A 17,152-nucleotide genomic window follows, 5' to 3' on the forward strand; every position below is an offset into this window, starting at 1 on the left:
ATGTCGATAAAGGTCTCTCTCTGGCTCCTCCTACACCTAAATGACCAGGTAATCAAACCTAATTACACTTCAGACAAACAAGTCACTCAATTCAAACACACACGTGTGTAGCCTATACATACAGATACTTATTTAAAGTTTATTTATGCTAGCACCATAATGCCCTTACATTTATTTATTGAGTGACCTTGACCTTTATACCGTCCTGATAAATGATTAGGTTACTTACTCTCCCCAAACACAACAGGTCAGACTAGAGGGGGTCAGTAATTGTATTTCTTGGGTGGGATCAATTATTCAGTGGCACAAGTTATCCTGTTGGTGCAATGATCTAACATGGTCAACAACACATGGGCAACAGACAGCCCAAACGAGTCCACTTGGCTGCATTTCAGATATTATTTATTACATTTATTTATTTGTTTATCTATTTTTAGTATTTATGGGCATTGATTGTGAAGCTATACAGGCCAGAGGGCAGCCTAATTGACTTCATCATGCTAGTCTATTCTTAATTTAAATTGTACAGAAAAATAAATATGTAAATATGGACAGGTCTCACTCTAAGAGTTAAACTAACACAAGTTGGCATACAATTCTGCCCCCTGGACATCCTTCCCACAGACAGCTGGTACATAATTGGAATTGGTCATCACTTTAAAAACAAACAAGAGAGCCAAAAACAAGATACTGTAGATAGAGATGATGGATGGATGAATGGATGGATGCACATTTAAAACAACAGTGTTGAACCAAAGTGATGTACACGCAGTAAACAAATACAAAACATACTAAGAGTAAAACAAAGACAGATGGTTAAACAGACAGACCTTCTTCAGTCTCACAGGGGAAATGTTGATGCTGAAGGTAGTACTGCAGGTAAGAAACACAGAGTAGATAGGCTAAAAAATAAACAGTATCAATAAAAAAGGAACAGTATCAATACAGTGTCTGTACAGTAGGCTATACAGTAACAGTAAGTAGAGTAGAAGAGAACAGTATCAGTATTCAGTACAGACAAACTTACAACTTAGAGACCACAAACAAAAACATACAATACAGTACATTATAGGGCATAGCAGTGGCGGCCATTTTGTGGTGCCACAGATCGAAAGCCCATTACCTTTTCCCATAGAGATTTACGAAAATATGTATATTAATTATTTTAAGCCTGAAACCAAGCTATCCAGGCTCCTGGTGAATAATGACCATAAAACACTTGATTCTGTGTCAAAACATATTTGAATATTTGATAATAATACGCTAAATTTAATAAATACATTTTTTTTTTGCGGTTTTCAAATAGATTTTGACACAGAATCAAATGTTTTATGGTCACGATTCACCAAGAGTCTGGATGGCTTGGTTCCAGGCTTAAAATAATCAATATAAACATTTTCAGAAATGAATAGGCTTTCGATCTGTGGCACCAAAAATGGCCGCCAAAATGACCACCACTGCTAGCAAAAAGAACAGAGTTTATGGGTGCGTGTGAGTGATTGACATTAAACTATGGGCTGAGCACATGCAGCAACCATGTGCTTCATTGTAGTATATTCATTGTAGGCCTATCACTAAGGACAGGCCGAGTCTATCTATCCTTCTTCTGCAGGGGGAGGATGATACTGTTGATCCAAAAGCTGTTAAAGCTCTGTTGAAACTCCATACACACGCGTACACATGTGTGCGCGCATACTCACACACACACACACGCACACGCGCACACGCACACGCACACGCACACGCACACGCACACGCACACGCACACACACACACACACACACACACACACACACACACACACACACATTCATAATCCCATTCTCTCCATATATGCGTCAGGACTGAGTGACTGGAAAAAAACAGCTTCATCCCAGAACTGACAGCATGGATGCACTCATAACCTCATTCTCCTCCATTCACTTACATGTACATGTACATGTACATGTACATGTACATGTACATGTACATGTACATGTACATGTACATGTACATGTACATGTACATGTACATGTACATGTACATGTACATGTACATGTACATGTACATGTACATGTACATGTACATGCACGCACGCGCACACACACACACACACACACACACACACACACACACACACACACACACACACACACACACACACCAGTGGTGGACAGTAAAGGAGTAAATGTACTTGAGTACTTTACTTGAGTACAGGTTCTGAGGATCTGTACTTTACTTGAGTATTAGATTTTTTTGATCCTTAGTACATTTCCAAGACAAATATTTGGCTTTTACTCGAGTACATTTGTAGGAAGGCTGAAAAGTACTGAGTACTTTTAAGCCCACTCCACATCCACACCAATGATTCGTCATGCAACTCCTTGCAACATGCAACTACTTGCAACCACTTGCAGCCATTATCCCCAATGGCAGTTGCAAGGAGTTGAATTGGTGCGGTTGACCTTAAAACGGTTTTGTGGCAAGGAGTTGCGACTAGTTGCATTGGTGCGGTTTTGCCTTTAGGTTGGCAATTTCTTTTTCTTCCCTAAAATGCAATTGGCCTAACTTCTGCTCTAACACTAGCCGTGTTTCTGGCTTCCCCCTCCGCTCGCCTCTTTGTTACAGTGCATCTTGTATAGGTGTATAGGAGTGAAAGTGTTTAGTTCTGGTTCCTCAGTCATTTCTATGTTTTTATAGGTGTTTCTGCAGGCTGTGTGTGAAAACATGACAGCAATTTGTTGATATGAAAATTAAGAAATGTACTTCTACTTTTACTTGTACTTTAAGTATTTTTCAAAGCATGTACTTTTGAATACTTAAGTATATTAAAAGCAATGACTTTTTTACTCTTACTCGAGTAACATTTTGACTGAGCTACTTTTACTTCTAGTGGAGTAAATTTGACCAAGAGTATCTGTACTCTTACTCAAGTACTGGGGTCGAGTACTTTGTCCACCTCTGACACACACACACACACACACACACACACACACACACACACACACACACACACACACACACACACACACACACACACACACACACACACGGCAAGTGCAATATGGGCTATTGGGCAGTGCATATTGTACCTAGTGGATGATTCCCCGTGGTCTCCCTTTATTTTAATGTTTTAATATTTCAAGATTCTTTTCTTATTGTATGAACTATGGATGTTTTTATTTGACAATAGACTATGATGGACAGTTTATGGCAGATGCTTGTTTTAAGTGGATGATCTTCAAAATGTTCCATACAGTGACAATAAACATCTTATATTATCTTATCTAATGATACTGTTGCTAAAATCTACACTCATCATCACTTAGGAATTTCCAACCCACCCAAAGCTAGAATTCTGAACCCTTTCATGTTTTCATGTCATGTCTACAGGCTATTAGCCTGGCATAGACAGACAATATCACTGCGTGTTTTTTTTTTCACTTGCAGATTCGTCTGGTCCCAGGCTAACAGGCTATAGCTCAATGGTCCCTTCAAACAAGTCTAATAATTTGCCATGAGTTAAACTAACTTCCTTTTCAACTAATTTACCCTGACTCACAAACTGTACAACTGCAGTGCTAGCTATGTTACTACATATCCCAGAAGTCAGTGCAGCGTGACGTTTTGATGTTAGATTCCCAAGCCTCGATGGCAGTGCAATAGTATGACCACTAGATGGCAGTAGTACTCAGTAAACCCATGATTATGTTCCAATGTGAAACCAAATCTGACCTATTTAACAAGACAAATCTTACTCCAAGATTTAAAAAAAAAATGCAATCCAGATTTTTTTTTATGAATAAAACTTATATTAACCAAACTATATGGTAACTATCTGGTTCTGCATTGATTGGAGGTGGTAAAAGTACTCATTATGAATTAGTAGGCTACTATTTATAAAAGATGTCAAAATCTGTAAAACCTTTAAAAGATCTGCAAGCTCACAACGTGTCACATCTCAACTCTAGCTTCTATTGAGACATTTGGTATCGGGTAGGACACCCTACTGGTTGATAAGTAGTAAGTAGCCTAGTAATACCTGAATCTCATGAGCTCAATATCTCCCCTGGACAAGTGGGGAAGTGTGGGAGACTGGGGTTAAAATCTTGGGTAGGGTTTGAAAGTTACTGATTCAACCTTTAAATAATTGATATGGTCCTCCTCCACAGACTGAAGAGGTTTAGCAAGGATTCCAGGACACTGTGTATCGTGTAACTTCTGCAGGTGCACAGGGTATCCTCCTGGTCGGCTGCATCGGTTATATGGAAAAAACGCGACCGCAAGGCTCTACAGGCGCTGGCTAAATCTGTGTTTCCTGTGATGTCATAACCCTGTCTGATTGTGTGTATGTGCTCGCGAGTACATTTGCTTATGTATTTGCCTCAGCTTAGGGTGGGATTCTGTAATGACACTGTGATTACAGGCTATTATTGTACAGGGTGTATTGTTTGAATGAATACCATTTGCTTACATATTTGTCGTTGCTCTGGGTGGGATACTGTTTTTCGACACTGGGACACTGTGTGTATTTTTTGTCCTGCATGTTCAGGCTTGTTGAACATGGTGTACCATGTCGTATACTTTTTGTTCATTGATGGTGCTCTTTTCTGATGTTTTCATCCTACTGTACTTCTGTAGCCTACCTCACACAGTATACTTCTCTTACTCTGTATTTGTAACTTAACTCTCTTAACTTCACCTCAGCAGTGGGGCTCAAAATAAACTGTAAAAAGATTACAGTGTACAAATACAGGCGATCAGAATCAGAATCAGGTTTATTGTCACATCACAGGTTTACAAGGTAAAAAAGTGGGTGAAATTCGTTTTTGTACAACACTCCCATCGCAACGTTAAATTCCGTAGAAAGAAGAGTGGGGAGAGAGAAAAAGAAGAGGGGTAGGGGGTTAAGTGGGAAGGAGATCAACAGAGAACAATAGAAGGCCAAAAACAAGTTATCTACATATTTACAAAGTACCTGAGATAAGAGATGCAGATGCAGATGCCGTTCACGTTTTAGTATTGACATTCCTGATTTTATATTTTAAATCTCTCTCTCTCTCTCTCTCTCTCTCTCTCTGTATGTAAAGTTAACTGTGGTAGAAACGTAAATATTCAACAAAGTGCAGTAATACTGAACAATAGCTGTACCAATCTCTACAAAATGTGAATGGAATCTGCATCGTGGAACCAGCAAAAAGGAAAATCAAACACTGATTTTTTACCAATATAATTTGTATACTTTTATCTCAAAATAACATCATTGCATATAAACAGACCAAACTGAATATTTTACTATTCCACTATCCCTTTCTTTGCAAAAGAATCTAATTTGAGCTACTTTGATCAGCACTGCTGACTTGGTCAATTCCATGCTTTAAAAGAACATTTTTGTCCTTCAATTGTATATAAAGGATTCAGTGGCTTCTGAATGGGCTTACTCTCCAACAAGGTCATAATACTCCACCTATTCAAGACCAAAACAATAGCAAAATCCTGACCTGGAGCTTGAGCAGTGTTTGTTTTGCTTCATTTTTATTTCCTTTCACAGCACAGATTCACACACAAAAAAGAACCCAATGACCTAATACGTTTGACAACCTCAGGCCCATTTTCTAGCCTCTATAGGAAATAGAAAGAGTGCCAGTCTCATGCCAGGTTTTACTTGAGTTCCTCTCTCCTCATTTCTCTGTTATTTACTATTATTGTAAATAACAATCTCCTTGGGACACAGGGTTGTCTTAGGACAAGTGACTGGATATCCTGTAGCTGGACTTAGCTACTCCCTTTCTGTCCCCACCTGGCTGTCACCTACTGTACAGTCTTACTACTGTAACTGCTGTCTGTACATTTCTTTAGCACTGAGCAAGTATCACCATAATCACTGACCTCCTCCAGTAGCCCTGAGGGATCAAACCTAAATCACTGCAGTGGCTTTATCTCCCTTTTCACTGTCTTAGCTGACTACATGATCAGTAATCCTTTCTGCATGCTGGCATCTGGTATAGCACCAGTAAAGCTGGTTTGTGATGGATAATCAATGGCATGGATAAATGAGAGACATTTAAAGTCTGTCTCTGCCTACAGCAGCTTGGCTGATGAAATACACATTAATAAAACCAAAGAAAAAACACCTTTCTCTCGTTTCAGGCTTGTGTCGTTTCTTTGGCAGACAACGGTATTATGTCAATGTGAGGATCTTCCAGCATACCATCTTTACTGGTATACAGATTTTAAATGTTTAAGTTCTTGATTATATATAATTATATATTTGTACATCATGTGTGTCATGAGGAAGCCTTATTTCTCAAAAACCATACCCAACAGCCATCGTTCCAACAGACATCGGTCTAGTCAAACTATAAATGGGTGAAATGCGTGTGCATACCTCTCTGCATATCTCAAGAACAATCAGACCAATCGACTCTGTGTGTATCACAGAGGACCCGAGGGAGTACGGTGCCCGATGTGAAGTAGGTCGGATCAGCGGTTCTCCAAAAACATATCTGTAAATCTATAAATCTGCAAATGCCCATATATGGAGATCTCTGATGTCATCAGTATGATGTCATAATACCGATATCATCGACCGGATTCCTATCACTATGATAATGGATACTCGACTTAGTACTCCAACAATGGGTACACAATGGGCACTCTGACGTACAATGGGTACAACAGGTACACTGGGTATTGCATACCTGAAGGGGCATGTGTTCCCAACTGGCATTGTTCTATAAATGCACAGAATCTCTGTCTGTCTGTCTGCCTTTGTGTCTGTCCCCTAACATATCTTGAGGCCCGTTTGACTGATCGACTTTAAACTTGGCGAACAAACAGATGACTATAATTGTAAAGCTGTTGAATGGGCAGGGAAACAAATGTTACATAAAGCCATAATGTCAAACACAGACTGACTGTTCTAAGGCTAATCTTATATCCTTTTAGGCAACTGACCGTACCCATCATTTCCCTTCTACCCTACTTTAAAGAAGAGAGGCCAAGGTGGAAGTCAGGGCTGCAACACACAGGGGTACCTATAGGCTCTGTGTTTCCTCCCAGATGCTTCCAGTGTGTTACTTCATATAGAAGTTTGAACGCTTTTCCCCGTGATGTCTTTACCAGCCTGGGCTGCCGTGGGACTGATGGGGGCCAGGCAAATAGGAAACGTAATTAGCACCCACGGTCAAGAGGGAGCATTAGCAGCCAGAGACAAAAGAGGTCAGAGTTCTGTGAACCCAGGCGAGGAAGGAGGTCGTAATCATAAGCGCCTGTTCCTTTTCCTGACTTGGCAATTGGGGTGGCAGCCTGGGGTGTGTGACAGTGAACGGCAGACGTTGTGGCCCCTACCATTCCTCTGTGGGGATTAGTGGAGTCCATAACACTGACGTGACAAGTAGAGCCAGACGTGTCCAGAGGGTGTAACAATGTGTGAAAGCCATGTTGCCTCCATACTGCCTATGCATTATAACTGTTTACCTGGTCTGATTAGGCTGAATACCTACCTAGATATTTGAAGTGTTGAGGTAAATGCAACAACGAGGACAAGAGAGATGAAGGCACTGATACTGTAACTTGGTAGACACCAAATTATTGTTAGTCCTCTTGTATGTATGTAGATAATAGAAATGTGACATTGGGGCTTTTAATTTGTGATAACTATTTCACTTTCATATGTTTTTTTCCACAAAGTTATTGTCAAAGATATAATATCACCAATCATGTATATCAATGATGTTTAACAAAGTAAAAGAGTCAACTTTAGACCAGTGGGAGGAAAGGAATATGGTAAATAAATAGGAATGCAGATACATACAGTACAGTACATGACAGACTTTGGCTTATTACATCATTACATCATGGTCACAATCTTCTCTAACTGTCTTAAAACCAATAACATCAATAACAAACAGGCTATTAAATCATGGATCAGAAACCAATGAGATGGCACCATTGTGGTATTTTGTGAAAACACAACCTTTTTACTAAATGTGTGTGGTTTGTTGTACTATCAATTTTTTTAAAAAATGTTTACATAATCATGATTCACCTCTGTTTTCTGGTTAGTAGACGCCAGAGCTCTGGTAGAGCAACTATTACTCAAGCATCAACAAATGGTGACCGTATTGTTCCCATATGCAAGAACACATTCGGACAATCTGCCTTCTCATTAAAGGGGGCAAACCTTTAGTTCTTCCAATGTGATTGTGATGTCCATGTCAAATAAATAAATTAGATTCTTTCTTTACATGATTAATTACTGAACTATGCACATTGGTTATATCGCCAGTACCATAGGCGGGCAACCATGCCCCCCCCCTTTTTTCTTTTCTTTTTTTTCTCCAGTTAATGTTAACAACCAAGTGTCAACAATTTTAGGTATGTTATCTTTTGTGCCATCCTCCCATTGGCTACTTCACAGAGCCAATGAAGTCATGACGTACAGTGGAAGGAAATAAAAGGACCTCTGGGATCTTCACATGTTTACACTGTAAAGTATCATCAGAGGATTTTCCACTTGAGACAGTTAGGACTCGTTGTTCTGTGTCGCAGTCAGTGTGCTGTTTGTGGGCTGTCGGAACCATCCGTCCAGTGGACTTTAGTCTCCCCTCCGTTTCTCTCAAAGTAAAGCCCGTCATACAAAATGCTCTTACTGGAAAAACACTTGGTATTAAACAAAGGATATCCGTGACAGAGGTCTCACTTTACTGAGTGTACCTGTTTAATTATTAATTGGCACCCAGACAATACATTTTTGGTTCATGGATGAACAGTCTCCAAACAGGATGTTTGTTTCTTCTCAAGGTGATTTGTTTGACTGCTCCTTTTCAGATCTATGCAAAGTTTGTATTGGTTCTGGTTCTAATGACAATGGAGTTTTAATTCAGAATTAATTTAAACAAATGCTGGGAGCTATGCTATTAACGAGTCATTTATTATTGATATTCTCTTTTACAGAATGGTTTGGAATACCTTGTAAACATCTCACTAATTTGTATCAAGATATGTCCATGTGTTTACGTCAAGGTCCATTGACCATTGCTGCGCAGCTATTTCCAGTTGTTTATACCATACATAGACCATACAAGCTACGGTAGAACAATAGAATGCAACAATAGGCATCATTTGGTTGCCTAGGGCTATTTCAGGGATGCTTATGGGCAAAAAACCTGTAGACACACCGGACACCTGGATAGACATCCTTTCCTCCCTCTCACAACACATCACAACGCTTTGTAGATCTGCTACTTTTGCCAAATGTTCTGTTCACCCCAGAATAGGGATGGCAGGTTTCATGTGATTAAGTGGAATGTCCTCTTTCAAACCTGCCGATGGGACATTAATCAGTTTTTAGACTGATACTGTGGGGTTTTGCCCTGGTCCCCTCCCATCCGCCACTACTGGCCTGCTGACAGGTTGGCAGGTAAGCATAAACATCTCAGGGATTTAATAGAGGTGCCGGAGTCGTGGAACATGAAAGCAGGGAACAGAGAGTCATTTACAGGACAAATACCCACACAATAGGTGACGCAAATGGGGACAAACAATAATTTATCAAACAAGTGTATATACTACTGGATGTATAAACAAGACAGAACAAAGAGGACCTTACATGATGAAGTATAATCACTGTGCTTTTATTTAAAGTATTTACAATGTTTATTGTGCTAGTTTATATACACTTTTGTCACATTCAAGCACATTCACTTCACATTATCAAAAACAAAAAGTGCAAACGTTATTCAAATCCTGTAAAATGACCTTCAAAAAGATATGTTACAAACATATAATCTAAAACACTGTTCATACTTTCATACACACATAATAATCCGATATGAGGAGATTACCTGTGTGGATAGATACAGAGAGAGATTGTGGATAGATGTGGAGCTAGATAGAGACTGAAGGATGTATTACAGACATATCAGTGAAGGACATTTCAGTTCTCCTCTCCTCGCTTATATTGTTTTCCTTTTCTCTAACCAAAAAATGATTTGAATGGATCTTTCTCTTTCTCTTTCTCCTTTTCCCTAGATAGAGAACGGGAGACAAAACAAAAGAGAAAGAAAGAGAAAGAGAGAAAAAAAACATTACTGTGACACTGCCCAGCAAACGTGTGGAACCACATAAATGGTCAGAATTAAGACTTTGTAATCAATTTATCTCCTTTTTCACTTTCCACTGCAACAATAAATGATAGCTGCTGCAACAGCAGTGTAGTACTGTATACTCACTCTGCGCGAGTCGGGTTGGCAGCTCGCTCCAGGTCTTGAAGGTGTTGTTGAACTGCAGCTGATAAAACACGAGAAGACGTTACTTTGATGATTATGACATTACTACCTACTGTATGTCATTGACCATATTCACATGATGGCTATTTTTCCCTCACGTAATAGTCAGAGGGGTGGGTGGGTGGGGGGGCCTCACAGGTAAAATGTGGCCGTGGGAATATGGTCAATGATCACCTCCATCAAAGTAGAGGGAGGTGATCATTGTGTATTCTGAGACAACTCTACAATATAGAGCTTATAATACTCACCTCCTTGGCCTGATATTCTTCCTCCACTACTGGATACCAATCCAGTTCCAACTCCTGTTCCCCTGCTCAGTCCACTGGTCCCAAACCCAGTTGAACCCTTGTTAGCTAGTCCTGTGGATCCAGCTGGTCCTGTGTTACTGCCCTCTGATTCTTTTTTTGACCACCAGCCCCAGCCTGCCTTAGCATCTGTTTTAGCAGCTGAGCCCAAACCATTGGAAGGTGACTTTCCTGCCTCACCGTGACCAGAATTGCCCAAACTGCTACTGCTACTGCTGCTGCTACCGCTACTGCTACTGCTGCTGCTACTGCTACTGCTACTACCAAGCCCTGTACTCAAACTCGATGAACCAAATGAACCTGTCTTCCTCACTGTTCCCGTCGAGCCCAAGCTTGATGAACCTAAACTTGTAGAACCTAATCCAGTTGACTTGGAGCTAGTTGAGCCAAATCCGCTTGAAGTAGACTTACTCGATCCTAGCCCAGTTGAGCCTGAGTTTGAGCTGGATCCAATAGACCCTGAGGTTGCTTTATTTGATCCAAAGCTAGATGCTCCTAGTTTGCCAAATCCACTTGAACTTGAGCTTGACCCTGTTTTACTTGAGCCAAAGGTTGACCCAAAACTTGAGCTAGAACTAGATGTCCCTGTCCTGCCTGTATTCCCAGCAGATGAGCTGGATCCCCTGTTCCCCCATGATGACCCTCCTCCAAAGGTAGATCCTCCAGAAACGCCTGACCCCGTCTGAAATGATATATATATATATATATATATAATAAAAACTGGTATAACTATTAATAAATGCGATCAAACATAAATGTCACTCTGGCGTCTTTTTGGGCATTTCATTACAGGCAAAAAAAATTGAGAATAGCCGATGTACAAGCTCATATGCATTGTGAGATTGCAGATCGGCTATACTTGAAAAAAGAAAAGAAAAAAAATGTATGTAGTATTCTACGTATTCTAAGCATTCTACTAAGTATTCATTTTGATGTAAGCATTGTAAACAGCATCTATAGTCTGGTATTGTGGTTAAATAATAAGCCCCCTCATTAAAAACACATCAAGGAATGTCATTAATCAGGTTTTTGAGAAATTACTGGCCTCTGGTTTCCCTGAGTTATATTCATCCTAACATAGCAGATGCATTGTACATGCCCGCCATTACTGACAGGCAGAAGAACCCCTGTATCTCCATATTTCATCTTTTTAAGTTTTTTGATAAATTACTGCTATTGGTAATTGTATACATCATCATTTCATCATGAATGACAGTGTAATGCAAAAGTAGTAAAGCTAGCCCGTTTTAAATGCTCACAACGCATCATGGTGCATTACGCATTTGGAGCTTGATCTGCTATTTTTGTCTATAATAATATGCCCAAGGCATGGGATGGCAGGTTAAAAGTGGGTTTTATAAATATTTAACCAATGAAAAGTAGTAACACATGTGACTAAATAATACCCACATTGGATCCATTTGAACACTGGTTCTTTTTATTTTCCAATTTCTGGAAAAGCAGTGGTTTTGGACATACAAGGTTTCTGCCTGACAGTGGCATAATATGCCTGTAGCTGAAAGGGATGTTTACCTAATTCACACCTTTTTGCCCTCTTGTTCTGCAGCCATTGTTACAGGCAGATGTTTTCCCTCCACCTATATATCCTAAAAGCTGGATCATGTCCAATGCCCTACCAGAAATGGCTTTTGCATATGCCACAGTGTTCCTGTGGGTATTATGACAGTAAATCTGTCTTTTGACGCAACAGGAATTGTTGACTGTTGGAATTTCATTTGAAACAATGAAATGTCAAGTATGTGCCACATAAATGCCACACATGACAACTGACACAATGCAGTGAATGAAGGAGGCTCAATTGAGTGTGTTTCTGTGTGCAAGCATGGAGTTAACTGTACAGTAGTTGTGTCTCTAATGTCTTATACTGGCATTATTTCTCAGCCTTATTTAAACTGTTTTGGTGCCCTTTTCCACGTTTATAAATACCTCTAAGATTAATCTCCCCTTGAAATAAAATGCAGCTATTTAAAAATGTTGCCCATGTAATATGGGCATAATTTTAAGCTACATAAAAAAAAGAACTGCTAATGTATATTAAGATCAATTTCCTCTTACCTTATAGGAGCAGGTAGCGTTGAGTAACTTGACTTGTTCTTCAAGGTGTTTGACCTGTCCATCTTTGTAGTTGATGCTTTTCTCCATGACTTCTTTTTCTCCTCTGAGCCTCTCCTTCTCCTTCAGCAGTTTCTCCTTGTCGTCATCATACGACAACTTTACCTTCTGGACGTTCTGCCTGTTTTCGTAGATGAGATTTGACCGATTCTTGCTGCACCAATCGTAGTCCTCTTTCTGTTGCCCGTTCTCCACCTTCAGCCGGCTGTTCTCGGCCTGAATCTGTGACACCTGGGTTCCCACGGCATCCAGGTACCGCTGGAACTTGTCCTCCACTTCCCGTGACAGGCTGGTGCAGTTGTTACGGATCTGCTCGAGGTTGTCTTTCTGCTTGATGCAGCTGAGCTGGAAGGGAATGTGCTGGGGGAACAGGGAGTCGATCTTGTTCAGGAAGGCCCGGGACACGTTGGAGATGCCACTCAGGGAGTGTGTAAAGTCTTCCTTGCACTTGAGCTTGTAGCCAGTCAGCTCCTTCTCCTTCATGGCTTTGTCCCTCCTCAGCTGGATGGCCTCTAAGTTGATGGTGTCCCGGTCTTTGGCCACCTGTTCCATTTCCATCCTTTGAGAATGAGCGATTTGGGTGAAGTTGGTTTGCAGCAGTTCCAACATCGCCCTCAGTTGCTCCACCTGCGTGCCACAATCACCTGGGAGAACAACATAAACACAGGGGATCTGTTTAAAGTAATGCTCAAACGTTTTCATTTCAAGGACCCCCATTTTGATGTTAATTTGGCGATGCAATGTTTGATCTACCCAGTAAAATCCTAACTCTGAGAGTGTACAAAATGTGTACACACTCTGTAACTCATCCCATAACTCATCAAGGAACCCTGGGGGTCAACTGGTTTAAAGTATACTGTAATATACACATCCACAGAGACAATGCAGTTGAACCCCCTGCCCCCCACCCCATCCCATACAGGAATATGTTGAGTTGTAAAGGTAAGTATTAAGATTGTGTGGTGGTGGGTTTACACAAAGTCACACTTACCATTTAGATTAATCCGTGGGCATACATAATGTGGTACGGAGGGCCTTACTGGATTCAGACACTGATTCTGTTTAGTGAAAAAGGTTTTTAACAATTACCACCACACTTGTTTTGCCATTACACACACGCACGCACACACGCACGCAAGCACGCACGCACGCACGCACGCACGCACGCACGCACACACATACACACACACACACACACACACACACACACACACACACACACAGTATACATAGCATATCGTTAACGTCGCTGTCTATATAGTATACTGTATATAGTCTTGAACTATTGGAGTTTATTCGTAACGCTGTATACTTGATCATCAGCCAAGGTTGTGTTGATTATTATTATAATTCATTCATTTTTTGTGTACAAAGTTCTGTAGGCTACAATACATTTATATGATTACCTATGAGCAGGATTTATAAGCAGATCTTTTTTGTTGTCCTGTCAATAAACTACTATTTTAGGATTTGTAACTTGATATCCGTTCGGCCACAGACTCTTTACTCCTTTGTATTAAAAGACAATAGGACATTTTCTTCTTTTGAGCAGCAATGAGCACCCTGCACCATTACAAGGAAAGCATATACATACAGTAGCCTACATTGGTTCTACAAAATGTGTGATTATGTGCATATTTTGACAGTAGGCCTATTTATAACACCTCAACAATATGAATTCAAGCCAGGTTCAAACAAATCAGGTTGAAGCTTGCCAACTTAGTCCCTGAGGAATCTGCTTAGAACACATTACACTCCAGAAATACTGAGACGCCAGTACTGAATCAACAATCCCGCATGGAACCTATTCATGAAGAATCCATTGGCAAATAAAATTAACATAGGACTATGATGTCCAAAATGTTAATGCATTTTGGATACTTGTTTACTTAATATCTCTCTACAGTATGGCACTACCAGCTGTAAGCAATGTTGACACAAAGCTTGATATAGGCTTCTATAGTTAAAGGTAAAGGTTAGGGGTTCACACAACCGAAGCTGGACATTGAAAGCATCATAAAACTTGTGCACCACATACTCAAGAAAGAAAAATAACATTTTGATAATTTGCCATTTAATTTGCCATGCTCACCAGCTTGTAGTTGCAATCATTGATGTACCAGATGGACCGGTTGGCGTACAAGCGTAGCCTGTCCAGTTCCCAGTCGTCACGGAACTTTGCAGTCAAGGTGACATTGAGCCTCTGAGTGAGGTTCTTATTCTGCAGCTTGAGGGCCACATTCTTCAAGGAGAGTGTGCTAAAGCTCTCCTCCAGGTCCTGGATGCGCTCGTTGGACGCTGCGTCCTGCTGCTTTCCATACACCAGGAAGAGCACCAGGCTGACGATGATGAGGGATTGGATGAGCGAAGAAAAGAAGAAAATGACACGCAAATAGTAACCACAGCCCTTGCCCTTTGAACGGTACTGCATCTTCCTCTGGGCCTCCAGCCTTAACTTGGCGGCCTGTGCGTAGCTGTTGTTGTACATAGATTATGATGAGAGGAGAGCCACAGAAATCTTGTCTTGTCAGTCAGCGCCACAAACAAAGTTCAGAGAAGAGCACAATGGCTCACAGTGAAATCAATTCTCTGCAAATGAAGTGATTCACTGTGCTTTTTCAGACACAGAGAACTCAGGGCAGTTCCAGTTGGAAACCGTGGCGAGGGCTGCGACTATGCAGAATACTCATGTCCTGGAGTTTGCTGGATTCTGAAATGCCAAGCCCAGTTCAAACGATGTTCACTCTAAACCACTGAGAGAACAAAGACTGGTGTGTGTCTCCAAGCCCAAAGGGTTTCTTCTCCCAAATGAAATGCCAGATGAACTGATAAGGCGGTGCTGAATTGCTTCAGATAAACCACGTGAGTTCTGTGTCTTTTTCAGATAACCAAGTGCTGAGGATTGCAGATAGTTGCTGAACTATACCCTCTCCTGGCTTGGTGCAGCTCCACAGACAACCTCAATGCTGTAGTGAAGTCAGACGTTTCCCCTCTGTGGCTCTGTTATCGTGAGAATAGGTAAGATTGTGAGTGAGGTGTAAACACGATGGTGGAGTTTATAAACTGCTGGCCGCACACTTCCCATTGCAGGACTCCATCCTGGCTTTGGCCCCCTCCCTCTTTCATTCCTCCCTCTCTGCCTGCCCTCACTGCTCCGCACGACGGCAGGGGTTAACATAACAGCACACACATACGTACCGTACACAGAGCCTAGGGGTTAAAATAACAGCACACACATACAGTACAGAGGGGTTAACATAACAGCACATACAGTATATATACAGAGTACAGAGGTGTATGCCCACAAGCACACATGGCACAATGAAACATGAAAAACACGCAGGCACGCATGCACGCGCACACACACACACACACACACACACACACACACACACACACACACACACACACACACACACACACACACACACACACACACACACACACACACACACACACACACACACATGCACGCACCACGACCCCCTCCTGATGTTTTTCTGTTTGACAACATGTTTGGGACACGTCGTTGTGGTCATCTGTGAAACAGGATGATGGATAAATTGATTTCACATGAGATTACAGAGTACAAATTCCAGAAATTCCATACATCGTTTACATGGTGACAATGACTGAGGCAAATTGATGGAAGATTGTGCTAAATATTTTTTAAATAATGACTTTACATTGAACATAATGTAAAGTAATTAACATGTTATTAGAGTGATCACAATTGGTATTGGCAATTCGATCAAAATAGGAATTCCACAACAACCATGTTGTGACACACAGCGCTACTGATACTGATCACCTGCTGACTTGAAGTCTCTTTTGTATACTTTCCCATTCCAAGATGGGCAGGTTGGAAAGGCCACCAATTTTGCCCTAATGATCCAATCTTTATGGGATCATGAACAGGATTATCCGGTGCACAGCAGGCCAGGAAGGCAATAGCACACGCTCTTCCTTCTTCTCATTCAGCGGTCTATTTGATGCTGTGTCTCAATCCAACATGATGACGTAGGTAGCTGACAGTGGCTCCCTGGAGGCACAGATAGACGTAAAGACTCATGCATTCACACACAGGCACATGTGTGCGCAAGCACACGCACACACAGAGACACACAGACACACACAGAGATGTGTCTGAGAGCAAGAGTCAGGACCTTTTCCTGCCAGGCATTGTTGGCGTGCCAACCCTCGTCTTGAGAGGAAGCAGTATTTCATCAAGGTATCCAGGAGCAGCAGATCTCAGATAAAAAAACGTCCAACAAACGCAGGATATCAGAGACAAATATGAGATATAAACAGTGGCAATGTTGATTTCATTGAAGCTCAAGTGGGTTATTTAAGTCTGAATCCAAACACCCGGCTGTTGTCATTAAGTTTAGATTTGTGAAAATCATGTTTGTGAGAGGTTGCCAAGCTGGCTGACAACCTTTT

At 41.1% G+C, this 17,152-nt stretch overlaps 1 protein-coding gene across 1 annotated transcript; it reads right to left on the reverse strand.

The window, feature by feature from the left end:
* Positions 1 to 9,598: 9,598 nt before the first annotated feature.
* Positions 9,599 to 15,714, reverse strand: plvapa (plasmalemma vesicle associated protein a). Its single transcript, XM_084057412.1, has 6 exons — positions 14,802 to 15,714; positions 13,701 to 13,767; positions 12,653 to 13,353; positions 10,520 to 11,258; positions 10,215 to 10,272; positions 9,599 to 10,010 (listed from the first exon to the last, which is right to left on the reverse strand). The coding sequence occupies exons 1-6, from the start codon at positions 15,195 to 15,197 to the stop codon at positions 9,959 to 9,961; spliced, it is 2,013 nt and encodes a 670-aa protein (XP_083913538.1). The 5' UTR covers positions 15,198 to 15,714; the 3' UTR covers positions 9,599 to 9,958.
* Positions 15,715 to 17,152: the final 1,438 nt, after the last annotated feature.

This window comes from Gymnoscopelus microlampas (assembly GCF_963454915.1).
Source record: "Gymnoscopelus microlampas genome assembly, chromosome: 5".
Classification (NCBI taxonomy): domain Eukaryota; kingdom Metazoa; phylum Chordata; class Actinopteri; order Myctophiformes; family Myctophidae; genus Gymnoscopelus; species Gymnoscopelus microlampas.